The 24,392-nt window shown below is 47.7% G+C and overlaps 1 protein-coding gene across 1 annotated transcript; it reads left to right on the plus strand.

Moving 5' to 3' along the window:
• The first annotated feature begins 283 nt into the window (after positions 1 to 283).
• Positions 284 to 21,341, plus strand: SHMT2 (serine hydroxymethyltransferase 2). The gene is made up of 12 exons (XM_084836597.1): positions 284 to 399; positions 3,537 to 3,728; positions 7,511 to 7,590; positions 9,465 to 9,665; positions 10,686 to 10,767; positions 11,757 to 11,879; positions 12,197 to 12,336; positions 13,211 to 13,376; positions 14,873 to 14,972; positions 16,469 to 16,624; positions 18,197 to 18,304; positions 19,925 to 21,341. The coding sequence occupies exons 1-12, from the start codon at positions 367 to 369 to the stop codon at positions 20,050 to 20,052; spliced, it is 1,509 nt and encodes a 502-aa protein (XP_084692723.1). The 5' UTR covers positions 284 to 366; the 3' UTR covers positions 20,053 to 21,341.
• The last annotated feature ends 3,051 nt before the right edge of the window (positions 21,342 to 24,392 follow it).

Consider the following 24,392-nt stretch of genomic DNA (forward strand, 5'->3'; position numbering starts at 1 on the left):
CTGGCTGGTTCTGACTGAAACCCAGAATGGATATACAGCCCCACCGAAATCGGAATCACCAGCCTGCAGCGTTCACAGGTTTAGAAAGCGAGAGCGCAATCGCCGCCGCCAACAGAAGGGCGAGCGACCCGGTCCCGCTTGGCGGACTTCCAAGTAGAGCCCGGAAAGCGGGATCGAGAGCAGAAACTACATCTCCCAGGATGCCTCTTGCAGCCGGTAGTCACTGGCAGTGGTGGAGGAAGAGCCACGTGCTTCCCTTCCTCCAGCCCACCGCCCTCCCTTCGGATTTCCCGCAGGTCTTGGGACGCGCTTAACGTGAGCAACAGCTAGCAGAACAAGTTTGCACTTTCTGCACCTCAGGCTGCTATGCTCCCTTTTCCTTTTAGACACTTTGCCAAGGTAAGGTGTGCGGATGACAGATGATGTTCCTGGAAGAGGGGGAAGGAGGTCAGATTCCTTTGGACACACAGGTCGGGGTGCAGAGATCTGCAAGGGGTCAGGGTGGGGGGTGCCTGTAGCTGCACAAGTCACTTCCAAGAAGTGCTTCGCCAGCAGTGGCATTTGAATATGCTCAGCGTCTTGGAGGGAGCGTGTATGACTTGGTCTGCAAAGTACCAGTGGTCTGACCTAACCCTTCATCCTGCCCCCTTCCTCCCCCCACTCACACATCTGGCGGAGGGGATGCAATGAGGCCTGTACTGATGGCTGCTTTCCATAGGCAGTTCAGTTCCCATGTGTCTCCTGTGTGTCTCTCCTCCCACCCCTACTAATACCCAATGCAACAACAAAAAGTTTTGCTCTTTCAGCGAAGATTTATCCCCATTGATGGTTTCCTCCCCCTTGCTTTTTGTCTTTTCTTTACTTTGTTGTTGTTCTTGTTTGGTAATATTAAGTCGCGCAAGTTTAGAAACCCAAGCTTCTTAGGTAAGGAGTTTATAGAGCCGCCTGGGGGTTATAGCAGGCGATCTGATACAGCGGCACAGATCTTTGCCATTCTGCTGCTCAATTATTATTTAATTCTGGCTAATGGCTCTTGGATGCGGCGGAGAGCGAGGCGAAGAGTTATCTTGACGTTCAAGACTGAGACGCTATTATCAGCTGAACCTCTCCGAGCAGTCACGCTTTGCTGACTTTTATAGGCTAATTTTGGTAGCGTCTCTTCTTCTTCTTCTCTCTCTCTCCCCCTCCTATCTGACACTGCAGCTTTGAGGGAAGGAAGGGAAAGGAATGGCAAAAGAGGCCTTCAGCCGGGGGTAAAGGGGCGGGGAAGGGAACAGGTACAAAAGTAACTTTTGCAGCTGCTTTATCACCTTACCAAAGTCTCTTTGGCAGGGGTTTCACCCTGGCACCAGCTCTGTTGATAGCTGCTGTTTTTGCCTCTTGAACCAGGTCAATAAAATGACCTGCCCCCTGAAAATCGCTTTCTGATTTGTGGGCTAAGTATCTGGATTAGGTAACATGATTGCAAGTCTAAAAACAGAGAGAGAGAGAGAGAGAGAGGACTAAGCTTCTACTACAGCCAATGAAGCTTAAAACTCTATTCAGATGTTTAAATAAATCCAGCCAAAAACAAATGTGTGCTTTTGTGCTTTTAAAAAAAATTAACTCTGCAATTTAGAGAGCAATTAAAAAAACACACACAAAAACATCTTCTCTTAATGATGATGGAGTATTTCATTCTTCTGCCAATCTCGATGCATTCCAGAGTTCTCCCTCCTCGCTGATGCAACCTCGGGGAGCCGGTTACATCATCTGCAGCTGAGATTATGGGGTTTAGATTCTTTTGCATGCAGCCCTTTTAATAAACAAAATGAAAGTGAGCCTCCTCCACCTCCTCCTTTTCAAATGCTGCTGGCCGCCATCTGCGGGGACTGGCTTGCTTTGAAAGGTCTTCAGGAGTAGGGAATGAAGCGAACAAACTTTGTGTGTGAGTGTGTCTGTCTGTGTGCAGAACTTCTCTCCTGGCAGGACTTGCCAACTCAGCGTTCAGCAGCTGAAGCTGAGGCCTCTGCTGTTCTGCGCAAATGAGGCTTGCTTGCCCATCTGCAACACAAAGACGGCTGTGTTTCAGCAGGCCTTGAAATGGACTCCCCTCCCCTCCCCTCAACCTCCCAGCTCAGTCTCCCAAGTTCTCACCCTGCTGCTTGTTTGGTGACGGAAGGGGCCAGAATATTCCTTTTCTGACCTCCATTTGTGTAATACTGTAATAGCAAACGCTATTCTGTGTAAATTCATTGGGACAAGTTAGAAGGAAGTTGCTGATGAACTCTAGCTATTTTCGCTGCCGTCTAGTCGATCTTTTAGAAGAAATGTTAATAAAGGTGTCTTGCTTGGATGATTCCACCCCGCTCTCCAAACTTGCAGAAACTGCCACTGTGATCAACAGCCGGCTTAGGTTATAGAAGGCTGCAATATAAATTCCTCACCACCCATCTGGTTTCCATGATGATAGCCGTAGTTTTGACAGGGAACGTAACAGCCAACGAAAACTCCAGTTGGCAGTTCCAAGAGCCAGCGTGGCACAGTGAGTGGAGTCCTGGTGTTAAGCTGCGGAGGCTTTGGGCTGAAATCCCCACTCAGTCAATGAAGCTAATTTAGGACATGATCCTATTCATGTTTAGACGGGAGAAAAGCCCTACAACTCCCAGCATTCTGAAGCCAGCTATTTATTTATTTATTTATTTATTATTACATTTATATCCCACCTTTTTTCCTTTTGCAAGAAACCCAAGGCGGCTTACATAGTCCTCTTCCTCCTCCTCCATTTTATCCTCACAACAACCCTGTGAGGTAGGTTAGGCTGAGAGTCAGTGACTGGCCCAGAGTCACCCAGTGAGCTTCCATGGCCGAGTGTGGACCAGGATCCGGATCTCCCGAGTCCTAGTCCAACACTCTAGCCACTACACCACACTTGCTCTATGCTATGCTGAGAATGTTGGGTGTTGTAGGACTTTTTTCTATTGAAATCTGCAAAGGATTGCTCCCTTAGTGACTTTAGGCCTATCTCTATACACTGGCCTTCCCCAACCTGGCGCCCTCCAGGTGTTTTGGACTACAACCCCCATCATTCCCGATCATTGGCCATGCTGGCTAGGGCTGGTGGGAGTTGAAGTCCAAAACATCTGGAGGGCACCAGGTTGGGGAAGGCTGCTGTATGCTGCGGTTCCCAGCTTTGAGTGGGTCTATAGATGTTGTCGGACTAGAATTCCCATCACACCTGACTACTGGTCATGTGGACTGGCGGTGATGGGAATTGTAGCCCAGCAGTAGCCAGGGGCCCCAGATTGTGAACCACTGGCTAGCTAGTCACATGGTATAAACACTAAGGGCCTCCTAGAAATCAAACAGGTTTGACATGTTCCAATAAAGCAGATGCTTGAATTGCAACTTGCACAAAGAAACTTCCTGGTGTAGCGATTGTGCCCTGTATTAATTGTAATGTGTGGGAAGAGCGCCACTTGGATTTTTCTGCTTAAGTTCCTGAAATGCCATGGGTCGGCCCTGTTGTGACCCTTCCTCTTTTCCTTCCTTGCCAGCCCCTGCGGAGATGCTGCCAGGCCGGGGGCAGTTTGCGGGCCCAGCACAGCAAGGCAGCTGCAGCATCTGCCAAGGAGGCGGCAGGCTGGACCGGGCAGGAGAGCTTGGCGGAGAGCGACCCTGAGATGTGGGAGCTGGTGCAGCAAGAGAAGGACCGGCAGTGCCGGGGGCTGGAACTCATTGCCTCGGAGGTGGGTGGCAGAAGGCGTCTCTTTCCTTAGCCCCGGAGTGGAGCATGAAAGGGTGGATGCCTTATCCTTTGTATGCCTCCAGTGCCTGGTGTTGTCTGCTTTCTGGACCCCTATACACAAGGGTGTTGCTCAGCACTTAAAAGATTTGGGGCCGGGTCCATAGGACGTAAATCTGCATAACATGTGCCTATGTTGATGCAAATGTAGAAATAGTTACTAGGATTTATTTACATTTCCCAGGAGGCAAAGCCAGCCAATTAATTTCTCATCCAGGTTGTCTCAGATGAAATAAATGTTTCAGTTAATTTGCACCCTGCCCCAGATCATCCCAAACCAATGGAATTTTTTTTCTAAGTTTAGGGCTCAATCCTGTGGCCGCTAGACAGTGGCTAGACGGCCATGGGATTTTTCAGTTTCTGGGAACTGACCTCGGAGCCTGCGCTCCAAGGTCAGTTCCTGGAAAACTGCTGCCCCTCCCCCTCCCCACTGCCTAGTGCGGTAGTGCTGGTACAATGCTTCCTATGCATCATCCAGCCTCTCCCCCGCCCCCCGCTCTGAAGTCCCATAGCTAGACTGCAGAAATCGGGCATCTAGCTGCGAATGAAGGGTGGCCAGAGGGCAGAGGAGAGGATCCGCTCTGTGCTCTGCCTGCCCTGCATTGCATAGGCGGTTGCCTCTGAGTTTGGAGGCGGCTGCATATCCTGATAGGATTGTGCCCTTAATTGCCATGCTGGGAGAGATTGGTGTGTGTGTTGCAACAGGAGGGAGAGGAAAGAGTTAACCTTTCCCTCCCCAGCTGTAGTCCTCCTTGGCAATTGCCCCCTGCATGAAAATTAAGCTAAGAAAAAGAAACTATTGGAACCAATGAACGTTTAGGGCTCTGGGGAATCATTCCTGGCCCCTGAGAAATAGATTCAGGATGGGGGCCCCATGGGCCCAGGCCTAGCAAAGAGGTGCATTCTCAAGAGTGGTTTCGTCACCCTTTAAGCACATGCTAACCCTTTGTATATTTAAATTTTTATGCTCTATTTTAGGCTGTATTTTATTTTCTTATGAATTGTTGTAAACCGCCCAGAAAGCTTCAGCTATTGGGCGGTTTAGAAATGAAATTATTATTATTATTAATAATAATAATAACAACAATATCCATTTGATTCAGCAGGGCTCTTCTTAAGTCCATCATCCTGTTATCTACATAGTGGCCAACCAGATGCTTCTGGGAAGCCCACAGACAGGCTTGGCCAATACCCTCTGCTCTGCTGGTGCTGTTCTGCCCCCACTGCCTCTGAACATGGAGGTTCCATTGGCTAATAGCCATTGGTTGGCCTGTCCTCCATGAATTTGTCTTATCCCAGTACAGCGGCAAAGAATGAGAGCTGGAAAGTCCTTGGTTCAAATTTCACTGCAGCCATGCTACTGGCTTACCTTGCTGGAGTGTTCTAAGTATTGCTGAGATCGTGTATGCAAAGTGCTTTAAATATCTTGTGTATAAAGTTTGGCAAACAAAAAAAAAAGTGGCAAACTATAAAAGGTTTGAAAATATTTGATAGAACATAGAAGGAAACTTATCCTGATGGGTTTTGAGCCAGAAATAGTCTTCTATAAGGGATGTGATTTAGTGTTATCTCTTAGTATGTTACTGAAGGGGAGACTTGCTTAAATCTCAGACATCATCCGCAGTATGTACATTTAAGAAATAAATGATAGATGAAGACTAGCTGCTGTATTTTGAAACTGGATTGTTTTAATTCTTGTATTGGCTTTTATTGCTGTTTTATGTTGCTTTTGTTCTGTTTAAATTTTAATGTCAACCACTTTGAGAACATTGGCTTTGAAGAAGTATATATATATATATATATATTTGAGGAGGAAAAAATAAGTAATGCACCATTTAAATACAAAGTATTAAACTCAGGACTGAAAATATATTTCAAATTCTTAGGTGACAGCATTGATTTTTTTAATAGGGCTGGAAAAGCTTTCAACCCTCCTAAGTGTCAATACGTAAATAAACAAATAACGGATCTTAAATAGCTTGGAATTTTCAGCTTTGCTTTATAGTTCTGCCTACAGGGCCATAAGGGTTGATATAAGTATTAAAAAGGAGAAATTATGGTTAATCTGGATAAATGAATGTAGAATACACAGGTCTAATCTTCTGTACATAGCGTGGCTGGAGTGATAAAACAGTGTGGTATTTCCATTCACTGCCTCCCCTGCAATGGTAATGGATGAAGAGGGGATTCTAGTGTGTCCTAGACTTGGAATGGACAATACATTTTCCATGTGGTGATCCAACTAGGGTTGTCTGCCATGGGGAAATCCAGCTCTTTTGGGGCCTGATGGATCCCCATGACGGACCCAGCTTGGCTTCTATTTGTGAGCTGAGCCGCGTGATAGTTCCTGTAACCCAGGAACTTTACTGCATTTTTTTGCGCAAAATCGCAGGCTGATTTGCACAAAATTGCAGGCATAAATAGTGCAATTTGTGCAAAATCATGGCTGTAAATGATGTAATTTGCAAAAATTGGACCACTTACAGTCACAATTTTGTGCAAACTGTGCTATTTATGGCCATGATTTTGCACAAATCGTGATTTGCACACCCTCCCCCCCCATCCATGAGTTGGTCCAAATCGTCGTGCACCAAGTCGTACTGATTGACTCAAAGTCTGGGGGGGCCAAGCTGGCGAAAACCCACTGAGCTCCACTCCCCAAATGGATTCCTCGGACATCCCTAGATCTAACTGAGACTTTAAAAAAACACACACACTTTTCTTCTTTCTTTCTGGATCAGGACCATGATACACAGGTGCGGGTGGAAGGGAGGGTCTGACTTTTCCTGCCCATCCTTTTCCTACCAAAAATCTTCCATTTCCCTACTGTGGTTTGCCCCCAGAGGTGCCACTGCAACAAACAGCAGCTTGGGGTGGTGGTGGTAAATTTTAGTGCGAAAATGGCACTGGGGGAAGAGTGGGACCCTCCCCCTCCATGGTCCCAGTCCGGATTTTCTCCTCCCGCCCCCATTTCATGCTATTTCTCCTCTTAAGCATGTGGCACAAAAGAGATGGACATTTACAGCTCTTCGTCTTATTTATGTATCTATTTAAAGTGTTAATACCCTGCTTTTCAGTTAGAAAGTTCCCAGAACAACTTACAGGTCAATAAAAACAAGGCCATTCTTGTTTTCAGGCTTACCAACTCCAAAGACACAACACCAAAGGAAAAGGGATAGGGAGGAAGAAGGAAAACCAGAAAACTCTGGCACTGCTTCTTAATGTGATAAGTTTCTTATAATGCCCAGTAGGTTGTCTTATCATGACCACCTGGAATGGAAACAGCTCAACCAGAGGAGAAGCCAAAATGGTTGGTCTTTCAGCTGAGCTGATGGAGTGGCCCTGCCTCTTACCACTCCCTCTTCTGTAGCTGGATGGTGTGGCAATGCCCAGTGAAGCTGCTTTCTCAGCAGTACTGCTGGTCACTCCGCTTTCCTTCTCTGGAACATAGGAAGCTGCCTTATATGGAGTCAGACGCTTGGTCTGTCTAGCCCAGTATTGTCAACACTGACTGGCAGTGGCTGTCCAGGGTTCCAGGAAGGATTTTTTCCGGCTGTACCTGGAGATGCCTGAGGTTGAACTGGGATCTTCTGCATGCAAAGCAGGGACTCTCCCACTCACCTGTGTCCCGTCATTCTGCCTCCGCTGCAGCCTGATGCATGTGTGTGACTCCATTTTCTTTTTTCCCTGACCTTTGTATCTTTTTCTTTTTCACCCTGACCCCAGAATTTCTGCAGCCGAGCTGCATTAGAGGCTCTCGGATCCTGCCTCAACAACAAATATTCAGAGGGCTACCCTGGCAAGAGGTAACGCAAATTATAGTGCAACCAGCTTGGTAAAAAAAGAAGGGGGGAGCAAATAGGGATAGAAGGGTTGTGGAAACGGATCAATGGAGCCTGGTCAGTGGGGACTAGAAGTTGATGCTGACTTGTTAAAGACATACCAAAGAGATACCAGTGGGGCTGGCATTAGAGACAAGAGGAAAGCTGAAGCTTGTTAGGCCTGCCTCCAGGTTCTTTCTGAATATGCTGAAAAGCACATTTTGGTGGGGCCTGCCAACCACAAGCCACATGTAAGGGAACAGCAGAGGACAAGAATGTAGGGAAGTCTGAGAGGAACAGTAGTTGGGTATGAGGAGTTGGGGAGGGAGTGCTGTTAAGGGGGAAAGGAGGCAGCAAGATAGGGATGCCCTTTAGACCAGGGGTGGGCAACCTGTGGTTGCCCACCCCTGTTTTGGCCTACAACTCCCATCAGATGTTTTGACCTACAACTCCCATCAGCCCTAGCCAGCATTGCCAATGATGAGGGGTCATGGGAGTGGTAGGCCAAAATATCTAGAGGGCCACAAGTTGTCCACCCCTGCTGTAGACAATATGGCCACGGCATGGCAGGCACTTTTCCATCTCACGGTTTCGCTGTATTGTTTGAAGGCCCACTACCGCTGTGGGTTCTTACCGTACAGTCATTGCTTATCCGGAACTGGGAATAACAGTGAGGTAAAAGGGGCCTGCCCATGGGGCAGTGCAGATTTAAATGCTACAGTATTATGCCATGCTATGGGATAGTGTCATTTTAAAAGGTTTATATTATGTTTCATTGCGTTGCTGAATTTTATGGTTTTAACCCTTGTGAATGGTCCAGAGAGCTTTGGCTTTGGGGCAGTATATGAAATGTAATAAATACATAAAATAAAAATGGGATGGACCCATGAAAAAGTGGCTCCCGACTATAATGTATAAGGCAGGAAAGCTGAACCTCTTTCAGCCCAAAGGCAGAATTCCATTTCAGAGAAGCTCTTGGGGGCGGCATCCCAGTGGGACAGGGCCAAAGCAAATGGGGCAGGGCAAAACTCCATACATATCGGCATAATTTAGGTTAAGGTTGTTATTGCCAGTAACTGAGCCTTAGGCGACACATTTCAACATTTTAAGAATGGGGGGAACCTGCACAAAAGCCTGGAGACCAACATACGAGGGGGTGGGCCTAGGGGAAGGGGGCAATAAGAGGAATAAGCTGAAGGAGGAAGGCAATAAGTGGGAAGAGGATATGGTTGGACTGTGAGAGGGTCCATATTTGGTAGCAGGTGGAGGAAGTTCCCTTTTCCCTTCCTTCTGCCACTGGATGTTCCCCTGAATAGTGGGGGGCCCTTTCCTCAGGCTGAAGGGAGAGAATACAACGGCTGCTGAACTCTCCAAGGGCCTGGTGCTTGCCTGCCATGTGGAATGAGCCTCCCTCAGAACAGGTCTCAGTTGAAAGAGAACCAACGTTTGGGCAGGGCCCATCTCAGGCCTGGTGGAGCTAGGGCCTAAGCTGTTACCGTGGCGATCGGCCACAAGTGCCAGCCATGCAGGCAAACCATGTTAAGGTTGGTATTAGGAGTGGAGGGAGGCAGGAGAAAGGGACGTTGCCATCAGGGGAAAGAATATGATAATGAAGAAGCTGGTGCGGGAAAAGTCAATTGTGAAGTGCTTATGTGCAGCCAAGAGGGGTGCAGGAAGCTTTGTTAGGGGATGGTTGCCTTGGAAACCGCTTTTGTACGTTGTGGTGGCATGGAGGAGATAGATAGGGTTTTCTTTTTGTTCTTCTCTGGTTCAGAGATTGTGGTGACAACGGGGCAGTGGATTGTCGCTGTCTCTCTGTCTCTCTTTAACGCTTCTTTCCCATTTACATTCTGATGCAGGTATTATGGTGGCGCTGAGGTGGTCGACCGCATTGAGCTGCTGTGTGAACGCCGGGCTCTTGAGGCTTTCGACTTGGATCCTGAGCGCTGGGGGGTGAACGTCCAGCCCTACTCGGGGTCCCCTGCCAACTTTGCTGCCTACACAGCCTTGCTGCAGCCCCATGAGCGTCTCATGGGCCTGGACTTGCCCGATGGAGGCCAGTATGTACTGGTTGGGGAGTGGAACTTGTGTGAGGGAAGCCAAGGGAATATTTCTGTTTATTGGAGAACTCGAAGGAACTGAATGGAGGAGGAGACTGCCGTGGTGGGGGTAACTGAAGTGAAAGAGGGGGAGATGAAGCACAAGGCAGCTAGGCAGGTAGCTACAAGAGAGAGGGCCTTCTCGGTGGTGGCACCTCACGTGTGGAATAAACTCACCAAAGAGGTTCTCCTGGCACCTATGTTGTTGTCTTTTCGGTTCCAGGAAAAGATCTTTATTTTCTCCCAGGCATTTTAGAGACCTAGTTCTAGGCTATTATGGCTGTTTTATCAGTTCCTGTGCTGGTTATTGTTTTGCATTATATTGTATTTTATTCTTTTAAATATTTGCATTTTATTTTGTATTTTTAACTGTTCTGTGGCATTTTAGTTTAATGGCTTGTAATCCGCCCAGAGACCATTAGTTATTGGTCAGATTAGAACTGTAATAAATAAATCAGGAAATAAAGAGTTGGGAGCTGGCAGGGCTAAGAAAAACCCAAATGAGGGGTAACTGAAGGATATGGGATAGGGAGGTAGAACTACAGTGCAGATAGGGCGTAACGAAGGACTTGTATATGGGATTTGGGATGGGCTTTTTTTTATTTTGGGAGACATGATGAAATTCTCTATAAGAGTAAGGTCCATAGTAGAAGGGAATTTGCCTGCCCCTAGGTCAGTTCATTTATCATAGCAAAAGGTTTTTCAGCTTTGGCCTGTAGAAGCTCCTAGTATCTCTTCTTGTCAGGGGAGATGTTGAAGATGGGTGGCTCTTCCCACCCCCGGAGCACACTTCGCTTTGTAAACATGCCATATAGAATTGTCCTTCAGACCTCCAAAATGGCTCTCCTACTTGATGGGAGGGTACCTATTAAACCAGTGGGCCCATTGGGTGGAAGAATTCTTACTTGGTCCCTTGGTCATACATTGGCTATGACCGAGGCTCATATGCTGTCCTGACTATGTCTTCCTTCTCCCTGGCAGCCTGACGCATGGGTATATGTCTGACGTCAAGCGTATCTCGGCCACGTCCATCTTCTTCGAATCCATGCCCTACAAACTAAATGTGAGTCAGCAGAAACCATTAGTCTGTGTGTGTGTGTGTGTGTGTGTGTGTGTGTACCTCTGTGCACATGTTCCTGTCTGTTCTTGGATTTTCTTCTGGAGCCAAGGAGGACAGCAACATATTGAGAACAGACACATGTGATGTTTTGCCTGCATGTTTAGGAAATGTATGCAATCGCGTGTGAAGTATTAGCTGTGTTTTGTGCGTGCATGGTAGGAAGCCATGGGGGCAACTTGATTGTCATTTATGAAAGTGTCTGTGGTAAGCAGGATGATAGGTTGTCAGGATTTACACAGCTTTCCTTGCTGTTTGCTCCCAATTCTTGGAGCAGAGAGGGTTTGACATGTACCATGGGGTTTCTCTCCTTCACCAGGCAGTACCTGTTGAGATGTGAAGAGCTGACGTAGGATCCTACTGCAGAGCCTAGGTCAGGGGTGTAAAACCTCAGCCCTGAGGGACAAATCCGGCCCTCTAAGGTTCTGCAAATGGTCATGGCCGCTTTCTTTGGCCCCACCCCACCCAGCAAGGAGGTTAGGTGGTGTTAAAAAGGATATCCTTTTCACTAAAAGTATCCTTTTATTTCCAGCCAGACTCCCTGTAGTCCTTTTAGAATTTGAAAGCACGTGGGTTATGTAGCCTGGAAGTTCCTGCAGTCTCCTCCGTTTCCGAAAGTCAGGACACCAGACTGTTGGTAGCCTCAGCGAGCTCCAAGCATGCTGACAAGGCATTGGGTGCAAGGGGTTGGTAAGCAGTACGATCATTGGTATTCCTATGCGGGCTGAGCTTGGCGCAAAGGCTGCCACTTGCTGACCACTATCCTAGGGACTGTGGCTGTCCTGTGCATTGCCATGCATGAGTGTTTGTGCAGGTCTTTCCTGTGCGTTGGGGTGTGTGTGTGTGTGTGTGTGAGTGAGAAGGATGGTGCGGTATTGGCTTAATTCTCATGCATTGACGTATTGCTCCTCCCTCTTCTCCCCGCCCCGATTCAGCCAACAACAGGACTGATTGATTATGACCAGCTAGAAGTGACTGCCCGACTCTTCCGCCCACGTCTTGTCATTGCTGGCACCAGTGCCTATGCTCGCCTTATCGACTACGCCCGTATCAAGAAGGTGCCCCCTGGGTGCGGTGGGAGGACAGGCAACAGTTAAGCTGAATAAACGAAACAGACATGGGTGGGGTGGGGGTAATATTCTATTTTCTTCCCCCTCCCCTTCCACAGTAAAGTCCAACGGAAACAGGTGTCAGCACCAAAATGGAGCCTGTTTTCTTTTAACACGGGCAAAATATTTTTGGATATGTGGGTAGCTGGACCTTCAGCTGCTCTGGGTTGCCCCATTGGGATGACTGTGCCTTTCTTGTGAGACATGTGGCAGCGATTAATGGGCAGGGAGGTTGAGCAAGGGACTGATCTGTCCTTCTCCGTCAGGTGTGCGAAGAGGTGAAGGCCTACATGCTGGCTGACATGGCCCACATTAGTGGCCTGGTGGCAGCCAAAGTCATCCCATCTCCATTTGACTATGCTGACCTGGTGACCAGCACGACTCACAAGACGCTACGTGGAGCGAGGTAAGCAGGACAAAGGCAGAAAGCATCTCTTGTCTACACCAAGGGTGCGGAGCCCCCCAGATGTTGTTGGACTGCAGCTCCCATCAGCTCTGGCCAGCATGGCCAGTGATTAGGGATGATGGGAGTTGTGGTCCAACAACATCTGGAGGGTCACAAGTTCCCCATCTTTGCTACGTGTGCACCAGGAGGGACAGTAGCTCAGTGGTAAGGCACTTGTTTGGCATGCAAAAGGTCCCTGGTTCAATCCCTGGTATCCCCAGGTAAGGCGGGGAAAGACTCCTTTCTAAAATGCTAGAGAGCCACTGCCAGGCAGTGTAGATAATACTGAGGTAGATGTACAAATGGTCTGTCTTGGTATAAGGCCCATGTGTTGTAGTCGTTAGAGTGTTGGACTGGGGCTCGGGAGTTCCGGGTTCTAGTCCCCACTTGGCCATGAAGCTCACTGGGTGACTTTGGGCCAGTCACTGACTCTCAGCCTAACCTACCTCACAGAGTTGTTGTGAGGATGAAATAATGAGGCGGAGGACCAGGTCAGCTGCTTTGGGTTTCTTGCAAGAGGAAAAAATGAGTAAGAATAAATAAAGAATAATAAGGCAGTTTCATATGTTCACCCACCTGCTTGCCTATCTTGTACCTTCTAGGTCAGCTTTCGCCAACCTTCCACCCTCCAGATGTGTTGGACTTCAACTCCCATTTTCTCCAGCCATCAATGGCCTGGTGTCTGGGGATGATGGAAGTTTAATCCACATCCAGAGGCCACAAGGTCGGAGAAGGCTGTTCTAGGTCATGGAGCCTGTGTTTTCACCATTGTTATGGAATCTCCACCCCTTCTAATATGGGAGATGTGATGCCTGCACCACTTTGTCACACTCAGGTCTGGGCTGATCTTCTACCGCAAAGGTGTCCGTTCTGTGGACAAGAAGACTGGCAAGGAGATTCCCTATAACTTGGAGGAGAGAATCAACTTTGCTGTCTTCCCCTCTCTGCAAGGAGGGCCCCATAACCATGCAATTGCTGCTGTCGCTGTGGCACTGAAACAGGTGGGTAAGGCAAATGGAGGGCCCTACCCCATTTTCTATGGGAATGGGGTATATGTGTGTGAGAGAGAATTTTAGCCAATTCCTTGTTTGACCATTTCAGCTCCCTTGCTGACCTGAAATGAGGCAAATCTTGGTCTTTTAGGCCCTCATAATCCCAGCAGCCTCTGCAAAAAGGAAGCCGCGGATAGGCTAGCGAAGAATATTAAGAGCCTGCTGATAGGCTAGGCAAGAGCATTTCTCAGAGTCTCAAAATAAATGGCGCCTCCTGTGAAGCCCATCTTACCTTCCTGCTTTGGGCCCCTGTGCTCACAGTCTGCCCTGCATTCCTCCTAGTCCTGCCTGTCTGCCTCAGTAACCTGAACTTGGTTCTGTGTTGCCTTCTGCCCTTGACCTCAGCCCTGCCTTCCCTGGTCCTGATTCTGCAAGTGCAGCTCATACCCCGGCTACCTTGGTTTTTTTGCCAACACTAGTGACTGGGATGCCGGTCAATTGACCACCTGCTATATGACCACGATCAGTTACGGTCAACCATTTTTATTTATAAATACGTAGTACTTATCCAGTATATAACTATTCCATGAAGTCCCCTTAGCTCAGAGGGGAGATGGCTTTTTAAAAAAAATTCATCATGGCAACAATGAAGTCTACTTGCTGCCCAGTCTTGCTGGATCAGGGGATACAAACTCCATGTTGGGGAGTAGACACTCCCTGTCCCTTTGGGCTGCAGGGAGGAGCCAGAGTTCAGTGGTAAAGCCCCTGCTTCGCATTTAGAAGGCCCCGGGTTCAATCCCCAGCTTCTCTAAGTAAGGCTAAGAAAGAATCCTGCCTGAAACCCTGGAGAGCCACAGCCAGTCAGTGTCAACAGTAGTGGGCTAGGTGGACCGGCCGTCTGACTCAGTGTAAGGCAGCTTCGCGTGTCCTGCTCCTCTCACCCAGGTTGCATCTGCCCTCTCCCGTCCTGATCTAGTCAAATGACCTAGCTGTAAATGCAGGCATCTCTGAACTGGTATGCAGAAGGATTCCGGAAGGGTCGAACACACCACTAGCCATCACAGCAGCATAGGTCACAAGCACCCGGGACTCAGCTACCACTGAGTCCGTTGCATTTGCTGTGGGGAGTCCTCCATGTGATCTGACACGGTGGCTCTGTAACGTTTCTGGGAAGAACTGAGCTCTGGAGTCTTCTAGAAGACGGTAGTTTTAGTTATGCTAATTACAATTGCAGTTAGCTGTTCTAATAATGTACTGCTTTACTAGTATCGCATCAGTCAAAGTACTGATTATACTTTATTTTATTTTTAGTTTTTGGACCAGTCCAGTGCCGACCATAGGGGATACCCTGGAGCAAGGGCTTAGTCATTTGGTTGTACTGGGGTGGGGTGGAACAGACTGGGTTGTCCCTGCCTTCGCCTGGTATGATAGAAGGTCATACGTAGTGTTGCTTAAAAGAGCAGAGCTGATTTTTGTCCCCCTTTGTATCCCTTCTTCTGTTGCAGGCCAGCTCACCCATGTTCCGGGAGTATTGCCTGCAGGTGCTCAAGAATGCCAAGGCCATGGCTGAGGCGTTGCTGCAGCGAGGATACACTCTGGTTTCAGGTAGAGTGAGGATCATCTGTTGCTTCTAAGTTTAAAGACATGATCGGAAGAGTCATGTGAAGCAGCATTTGCTGGGCCCTACCATTTCTGACTGCAGGCGGGGGGGGGGGGGCGTATTTTAGTACTCCTCTATATTAAAAGCCCCCAGCATACAGAGTGGCCCAAAAGTAGGTATACAGTATAGGTTATTTACTTTTTATTTGTTTATCACGTTTACATTTGTTTAACACTGTTTAATCTCATAAGTGCTTGAAATGTATTCCATCAACTCCCTGTCACTCACTCTTCCCTACTGTCATTCTGACTCCACCCACACCTCTTCTACTCACACACTCTCTCCCCCTCCCATCAACATTCTAAACAACTGTATACCCACTTTTGGGCCACCTGGTATATAGAAATTAGTGTGTAAGGGAGAAGAATTATAGCCTAGCCTTCTCTGTGACATTCCAGTCACGTTGTGTGTGCAGGGAATTTTTACTGTGGGGTAGAATGCAAACCATGCGCTTCCCCACCTGCAGTTTGAAATGGTACAGCCCAGCCAAAGGTGCCCTATTTGACTCTACTGATCGTATATTATAGTTCTGTGTGTCGTAGCCCCTATTTTGATGCAGGATGAAGGGGGTGTTGGGATAGAGGTAGTAGGGACCAGTGGGCTGCGCAGCATGGAGATGTGAAGGTCTGTAGCTGTCAGCAGAAACATGTTATTGAGGCTCAGTGGAGAGAGAAAAGGCCTATGGAAGAATTTGAAACGCGTTGCAATCAGTAGATGGAGTGCTGGTTCAAATCCCTCCTCAGCCAAGGATGAACTCAAGCAAGATGGTATCTCCAACTTGCAGATGTGAAAAAGGTAACATAGAGCACTTTGTGCCAAACTAAACATTCACGTAATATGTAGCATGCAGTGATGTAGCTTGTTTTCCTTAAATAACGGGTGGGGGTGGGGGTGGGGCTGTGATTTAACTGGGAACGCAATGCACAGGATGAGAAGGCTGATCTCCTCAGTCTTCCACCATGATTAACTTCCCCTCCCCATGTCCTGCCTTCCCAGTAAGAGTCTCCCCTGCCCCATGCCGTGCAGTAAATCAATGTCTGGTTCGGGCCTTTTTCATGAAATTGAAGAGAAGCAGGTTCAGAACGGCTATCAAAAGAACCTCTTCAGGCAACACATAGTTAACCTATGGAAAAAATTGTCTCAAGATTTGCTGGGGAGGGGCAGGGCGGAGACAGTCACTAGGATGAGTAAGTTAGAGTCATCCGCTATGAATGTATCTATCAGCATATGCTAGCCATGAACAAGAGGCCTTCTCGGCAAGGGAGGAATATTGGGCTAAAAGGCCTTCATGTTTAACCCACCAGCAGGGCAATTCTAGTTGCATTGTAAGCAATGTCTTTGTTGTCATTTTGAAGTAGAGAGGATGGCTGTGAGTTGGGAAGGCTACAGGGGAAAACACCTCTCTCTCTCTCTCTCTCTCTCTCTCATATGCACACATTAGGTGGCACTGATAACCACCTGTTGCTTGTGGACCTGCGACCAAAAGGCATAGATGGGGCCCGGGCTGAACGGGTCCTGGAACTTGTGTCTATAACTGCTAACAAGAACACCTGTCCTGGAGATAAGAGCGCCTTGACACCTGGTGGTCTGCGTCTTGGTAAGAGCAGGGTATTAAATAATAATGTTAAAAGATATGTGTTTGTTTCAAGTGTTTGGAGCTATGTATAATCTACACTACAATAATCCAGGCTCTGCCCCAAAGAAACCCAAATCTTCGCCCAGGCTCTTGCTTTTTAAATGACATCCATTATTTTTGCCCAGGACTACTGTGTGTGTTCCCAGTAGTAATGTATGGCTGTGAGAGCTGGACTATAAGGAAGGCTGAGCGCCGAAGAATTGATGCTTTCGAACTGTGGTGCTGGAGAAGACTCTTACGAGTCCCCTGGACTGCAAGGAGGTCAAATCAGTCCATCCTAAAGGAAATCAACCCTGACTGCTCATTGGAAGGACAGATACTGAAGCTGAAGCTCAAATATTTTGGCCACCTAATGCGAAGAGAAAACTCTCTGGAAAAGACCCTGATGCTGGGAAAGACTGAAGGCAAAAGGAGAAGGGGACGGCAGAGGATGAGATGGCTAGATAGCATCACGGATGCAATGAATATGAACTTGAGCACACTCCGGGAGAGAGCGCAGGACAGGAAGGCCTGGCGTGCTATGGTCCATGGGGTCACGAAGAGTCGGACACGACTGAACGACTGAACAACAACAACTGTGTGTGTGTGTGTGTGTGATGAGGAAGGTTATGGAAATTTGGAAAGAGGTGCACTGCACACATTCCATGAATACACCTTGTGAGCATTGATGATAGTGCTGGGTCCAGAATTCAGCATGTGGAGAATCTTAGGGTTCAGGTTTTTTCTAGCCCTTAAGGGTGCAAAGATAGGTTTGAAAGTAACTCAGAAGCCAGAGTGGGGACAGACATTTGAGAGCCTTCTATATATCTTTGCCTCTCCCCATAATTAGCAGAATCAATTTAAGCAGAGTAAGAAAATAGATGCAAATCAGCTTAGTTTGCAGACTTCTGCTTTTCTTGGGCCAAAGAAGATTTATTCATTTTTAGTGCAGAGTATATATATCAACCTTCCCCAACCTGGTGCCCTCCAGATGTTTGGGATCATAGCTCCCAGTACTCCTGACCATTGTCCATGCTGGCTGGGGCTGATGGGAGTTGAAGTCCAAAGCATCTGGAGAGCACCAGGCTGGGGATGGCTGATGTATGTGATCTCTAAGGACTTGAGCTCAGACTTCATGGTTTCTAGCACCTTTCTTCTGCCTTAATGCTGTGCAGGAAGCTCCGTTGTCTCTGTGGGCCATCCCATAGCATCCAAAGGCTGGATGAAGAGGGAGCCTCCTTGGAGAATGTGCCACGTCGCTGGGGAATTGATTTGTGTGACATTAATAGGAAAGGAGGCTGAACTAGGATGGGGCGCTACAATCCATGTTTCTTCTCTCTCTCTCTCCCTCCCCCCTCCCTCCCTCGTACCCCACTCTTTCCCTCCCTTTCTGGCATCTCCTGTATCTAAATCTAGGGTTGGCAGGATACCCTTACTGCAGATTCATCTGGACGATTTATTATTACAGCATTGTTCAGGCAGTCCATTTGTAATGTTGGTCTTTGGATGACAAGAGCAACACTCTTACCCAGTTCCCTTCCATTTCTCCCGTAGGGGCACCTGCACTTACCTCCCGCCGGTTCCAGGAAGCCGATTTCGAGAAGGTGGTGGAGTTCATTGATGAAGGAATCCAGATTGGGCTCGATGTCAAAAAGAAAACTTGTAAGTTGTTGGTGTGTTATGGAAAGCTAGTCTGTTGTGATGGCTGGATGTGTACGCCAGGTCCTCCGGAGCATGTTTGGCTATATTCTGTTGCGATCAGCAAGGTGTAGTGGAAGTTGCACTAGCTACAAATTTGGCACCTTAGTGGGCTGTCCTGGTGATCTGTTTGATAATTTCATTACATGCCTTGCTGGATTCTGACTGATGGAATTTCTCGATTCAGCTAAGACCCATCAGGTTACAAAGCACCCCCTGTAAGCTGGGTCGCCACCTCTTTTATGGGCCTTGCTCTGTGCCTTTAACATACAGTCATTTAGCAGGTGAAGATTTTTCCACCACATGAAAGGGATTAAAGTGGCAAAACTGGACCCCTGGATTTCTCAAGTTTGGCCCAATTCAGAGAGGGAGAGACTGGGTTTGGGCGATTACAGGGGCAAAAGAACACAAAGTGTGGTTTTCCCCTGCACATGCTGTGTGTGCAATTGCAATTTGCATAATTACTCATGATACAGCGCAGGTTGTCGTGTCGTCCAAACCCAGTGCAGTGCACAGAGGGGTGGCTTCTTACCCATGCCACAACCCATGGCTTGCAGTAGGGGTTGTGGGGTGGGTGAGAAGCTAGCCCTGCCATGCCGTGCACCGGGTTCAGATGACATGGCAACCCATGCTGCATCATAGATAATTATGCAAACAGCAGTCACATGTATGGCGGTGGGGAAGAACCCATGATGGGTTGTCTTGCCCCTGCAATCGTCCAAATGTGGCCAGAGAATAAATTCATAGGGTTTGATCCAGGATCTGCCTTCAACAAGAGGAAGGGCTTTCCATATGGAAGGTCCCTCCACCTGCTTCTTGGGGTTCCACCCTCTCCCTCATACCCCAGCTCACCCCATTCAGCAGGATCTCCTGCCTCTCTGTCTAGCATTTTCTGGGGGCTGGAGGGGCTGCCGTGGGAAGGAGAAGGTGTAGAAGTCTGCTTCCATCAGCACAGTTGATCCAGCTTAAATCCAGTTCCAACTCATGGTATCTGAGGGAACATGAGCAGAATGTGGTGCTGGGAAGCCATGAGTCCTAGGTGGTAACTCTGACTATGGAAGGGAAATGGGGGTCCAGAGAATGGGAACTAGGAATGTTGGAGAAATCTGCAGTGGAACCAAATGAGTTCAGATTTTCATGAATCCGACCTGATCCTCAGCGGATCAACTTTCCCCCAGTCAGGTGGATTCCGTGGACGTGCAGAATGTTTTTCTAACTTTCCTGAACATTGTCATAGAAAAATACGCAAAATTAAAAAAAAAAACTGGCCCAAAGTGTGCATTTCCCCCACAGGCTAAAGCTGAAAATCTGCTTTGGGGGGGATTTGGCATTTTCGCACGTGCAAATTTGCAAACAACAAAAAAACCAGATTCTGTGGGTGGGCAGGCAACGAAATGAAAGGTGCCTGACAATCCATGAAACACAGATGGAACGACTTTTACACAATCTGTATGTCCCTATTGGGAACCCTTCCTTAATTCTGAGTGGGGTGTGCTCTTGAGTAACTGAAACTCCCCCCTCTGTGCCTCAGCTTCCCCATGTGTTTGCAACACTTACCGTCCTCCTCTCTTTTTCTCCCCACAGCTAAGCTCCAGGATTTCAAATCCTTCTTGCTGGCCGACCCAGAGACGAAGCAGAGACTGTCAGACCTCCGGCAGCGTGTTGAGACCTTTGCCCGTGCCTTCCCCATGCCTGGCTTTGATAAACGTTGAGGCTGTGCCCAGCCAGAGACTGGCTAATATTTGCACCCAGATGGCCAGGACTTGCAAGAGGCCAAATGCTCTGAGTCCCTGTAGCCCTGCCTCAAAGAGCCAGGAAGCAGGGCCCCTTTTTCCAGATTGGCAGCCCCCTTGGCCACCTTTTCCTCCTCCCAAGACCCATTTTATAGTGACTCAAACAACTGACCTCCTTTTGTTTTATAGCAGGACTAGTCTCTGAGCCACATTACATGTATAATATTTTTGCCTGCTCGTAAAGCAAGATGGATTGTAATAATTAAACAGCATCACCTTGTTCCCTTGACTGAACCAAAGCACAACATGTTGAGAGTATCTTCAGATGTTGCTCTGTGTCCTTTGCCATCCATTCCTGCAGGTGGTCATGCACACGCACCTTGGGTTGTATCTCATGGGTTGTATCCAGTGTTAGTCTAGCTTAAGTCCCATTCATTTCAATGAGTCTGCTCTAAGTGGGACTATTTATTATTATTTATTTCATTTCTATACCACCCAATAACCAAAGCTCTCTGGGCAGTTCACAAAAATTAAAACCAGAGTGCAGCATAAAACAATATCGAATCTGAAAGCGTTTATATTGTATAACAGTACAGCCAGAGTAAAACCTAGCAGCAATGCAGATTTAAAATACAGATGTAAAATTCCAGAGCTGAAAGATTAGGAAGCTAAAATGCTAACATACTGGGAGAATAAAAAGGTCTTCCCCTGGCTCTGGAAGGATTACAATGTAGGTGCCTGGTGAACCTCTCCTGGAGAGCTCACACCTGGGATGCCACAGCAGAAAAATCCCTCTTCCTGGAAGCCACCTGCTTCACTTCTTTAGGCAGGGGCTCCTGAAGAAGGATCCCTGAGGATGATCTTAGGGTCCAGGCAGGCATGTAGGGGAAAAGGCGATCCTTCAGATAACTTGGCCCCAAGCAGTTTAGGGCTTTGAATATTCATACCAGCACTTTGAATTGGGCTCGGAAATGGACTGGCAGCCAGTGCAGCTGGAAAAGTACTGGCGAAATGTGATCTTGCTGGCCAGTCCCTGTTAACAACCTTGCTGCCCTATTTTGGACTAGCTGAAGCTTCTGGATGATGTCAGATATATTAAACATTATGGTAAAAATCCAGCCCCAAGTTAAGCATATTGGAGTACCATTTATTTCCAACACAGCATTAAACACATGCTTACTTCCGTTCCATTGAAATCCATACTGGAGACAGGCCCTTGTCTACACATATGTGTCCAATCAGAAATATAAACACGCGCAAGTGTGAGTATCACCGCTGTTTGTGAAGGTGTGCATCTAAATATCACACAGGTATGGGCAGAATCATTCTTCATCAGAACATAAGAAGAGAGCCCTATTGGACCAAACTGAAGGCCTATCTAGTCCTTCCCCTGTTTCCCATAGTGCCCAGCCAGATGTCTCAATGGGAAGCCCACAAGCAGGATATGAATGCAATAGCCCCCTCCTGCAGCTCTTCCCTAGCAACTGGTATTTGGAGGCTACTGGCTCTGAACGTAGAGGTAGCATATAGCCACCATGACTAGTAGCTTTTGGTGGTCTTATCCTCCATCTAGCCCTCCTTTAAAGCCATCTAAGTCTAATGGCTTAAAAGGGAGTCAGACAAACTTGTGCAGGATAGGGCCACCAGTGCCTACTGGCCATGGTGTCTGTATGCTACCCTCAGGTTCAGAGACTGGGTGACTGTTGACCATGATCACAAAAACAGTTATTTCAGTTAAACACTTAGGCTGCAATCCTATACATGCTTACGTGAGAGTAAGCCCCACTGAGTTCATTGGGGCTTGCTTCTGAGTAAACATGCAAAGGATTGCACTGTCAAGGTTTTAACTCCTCTGAATAGGTTGTCCAGCAAGGACACAGGGCTGGGTTTTTGTTTTCCTTCGGCATAGTGAAGGCAACACAACTGACGGGTCCCTGAAACTTTGTTGTGAAGAAGTGGTCCTGTGAATGCCCCGAAAAGGTGCCAAAGCGGCAATGTCTACATTTAATGCAGTTCTTGGAATTTTTCCAGTATCTGGTGAAAGTGGTCATGTTAGGGCGTTTGCAAGGCTGCTTGCACAGTGTCGGTATTGCACAAAATATCAGCTTGCTAGGAGCATCATGTGAAAAGTGGACTTGTGGACAGGCCCTACTTTTAAGCAAGTGTAGATCATAGAATCATAGAATAGTAGGGTTGGAAGGGGCCTACAAGGCCATCGAGTCCAACCCCCTGCTTAATGCAGGAATCCAAGTCAGAGCATCCCTGACAAATGGCTGTCCAGCCTCATCTTGAAGGCCTCCAGTGTGGGAGAGCCCACCACCTCCCCAGGTAATCGGTTCCATTGTCGTATTGCTCTTACAGTCAGGAAGTTTTTCCTGATGTTCAGCCGGAATCTGGCTTCCTGTCACTTGAGCCCATGATTCCGTGTCCTGCACTCTGGGATGATCAAGAAGAGATCCTGGCCTTCTCTGTGACAACCTTTCAAGTACTTGAAGAGTGCTATCATATCTCCCCTCAGTCTTCTCTTCTCAAGGCTAAACATGCCCAGTTCTTTCAGTCTCTCTTCATAGGGCTTTGTTTCCAGTCCCCTGATCATCTTTGTTGCCCTCCTCTGAACCCTCACCAGTTTGTCTGCATCCTTCTTAAAGTGTGGTGCCCAGAACTGGACACAGTACTCCAGATGAGGCCTAACCAGTGCTGAGTAGAGGGGAATTAGTACTTCCCGGGATTTGGAAGTGATGCTTCTATGAATGCAGCCCAAAATAGCATTTGCCTTTTTTGCAGCCACATCACATTGTTGGCTCATATTCAGCTTGTGATCGACAACAATTCCAAGATCCTTCTCGCTTGTAGTGTGGTTGAGCCACGTATCCCCCATCTTGTAACTGTGCATTTGGTTTCTTTTCCTAGGTGCAGAACTTGGCATTTGTCCCTATTAAATGTCATTCTGTTGTTTTCTGCCCAGCGCTCCAGTCTATCCAGATCACTTTGAATTTTGTTTCTGTCTTCCAAAGTATTAGCTATCCCTCCCAATTTTGTGTCATCTGCAAATTTGATCAGCATTCCCTGCACCTCCTCCTCCAGAGAGATCCTTTTCTCTCTCTGTCTGTGATGGCTGAACTGCAGACTGGAAGGTCGGCAGGTCAGCAGTTCGAGACCCGAGTGCTGCGTGACGGAGTGAGCTCCCGTCTTCAGTCCCAGCTTCTGCCAACCTAGCAGTTCGAAAGCAAGAAATTGCAAGTAGATAAATAGGTACCGCCTCGGCGGGAAAGGTAACAGCGTTCCGTGCACCTCGGTGTTCAGTCATGCCGGCCACATGACCACGGAAGCGTCTTCGGACAGCGCTGGCTCTTCGGCTTAGAAACGGGGATGAGCACTGCACCCTAGAGTCGAACACGACTGGTTGGAGACACCTTTACCTTTACCTTTTTAACTTATTTCCAATATATTTGTTTTTAAACTAGCAAATGGACACAGCTTCACATAGTTGGGAAAGGCCTTTGTTTGATACAGCAAAGCCTTCAAGCAAAGTTATGCGGCTGTCAGGGTTAGACACGGTGTGCTTGTCTGTCTGAGTGAATCCACACCTACTGGCACCCGTAGGCAAGTCCCTGCCATGGTACAGCCCTATAACCCTCCGAGGAAGCAGTCTGTCCACTCTATTTCCTGAAAAAAGGGCTACCCCACAACAGGGAGTGGGGAGGGGGGCAGGTGTATATAACTGTTCCTTGGCCTACTAATCTCCCCTACCTTCAAACTGTATTGACCGCAAAACTCTGTTGGTTAGAGAAGTCTGCCTCCTAGTGACTGAGGATGGCACTGCAGGCTTCAGACATGGACACATTAAAATTACTGCATTTTACAAACCAAATAACCCTGAAGTGCACACGCCTAGGCTGTCCTTGATATGCATGCCAAGTTTCAACTGTCTAGGTTTCACAGTCTTGGCACTATGGTGCTGACAGACAGAGACTTTTATTATTATTATAACTATTATGGATATCTGTATTATAGATACTTTTAGGCTAGCTTTAAGGGTAAAAATGTACTACTTGACAAGCTATCTCCTGCACTGTCTTGTCAAACAGTGAGAACAGTTTTAGTGCTGTCCCCAGTTTCCTGAATGTCTGGCACTGCAGCATGGTTGTTTTTTTCTCATCACTTAGCAAGACAACCTTACCAAGTGGTCATATGTGCACTTTGGCAAGTTACTACTTGCTAAATGGCAATTTCTTTGTTCTTGAGGGTGCGCAGCACAGAACGGGCACACCTAATATTCAGACGTGTGCACGTGCAGATGTCCATAAATGCAGGTATTA

This window comes from Heloderma suspectum, chromosome 2, assembly GCF_057233095.1.
Source record: "Heloderma suspectum isolate Gila_16-S chromosome 2, 16-S_ref, whole genome shotgun sequence".
Taxonomy (NCBI): Eukaryota; Metazoa; Chordata; class Lepidosauria; order Squamata; family Helodermatidae; genus Heloderma; species Heloderma suspectum.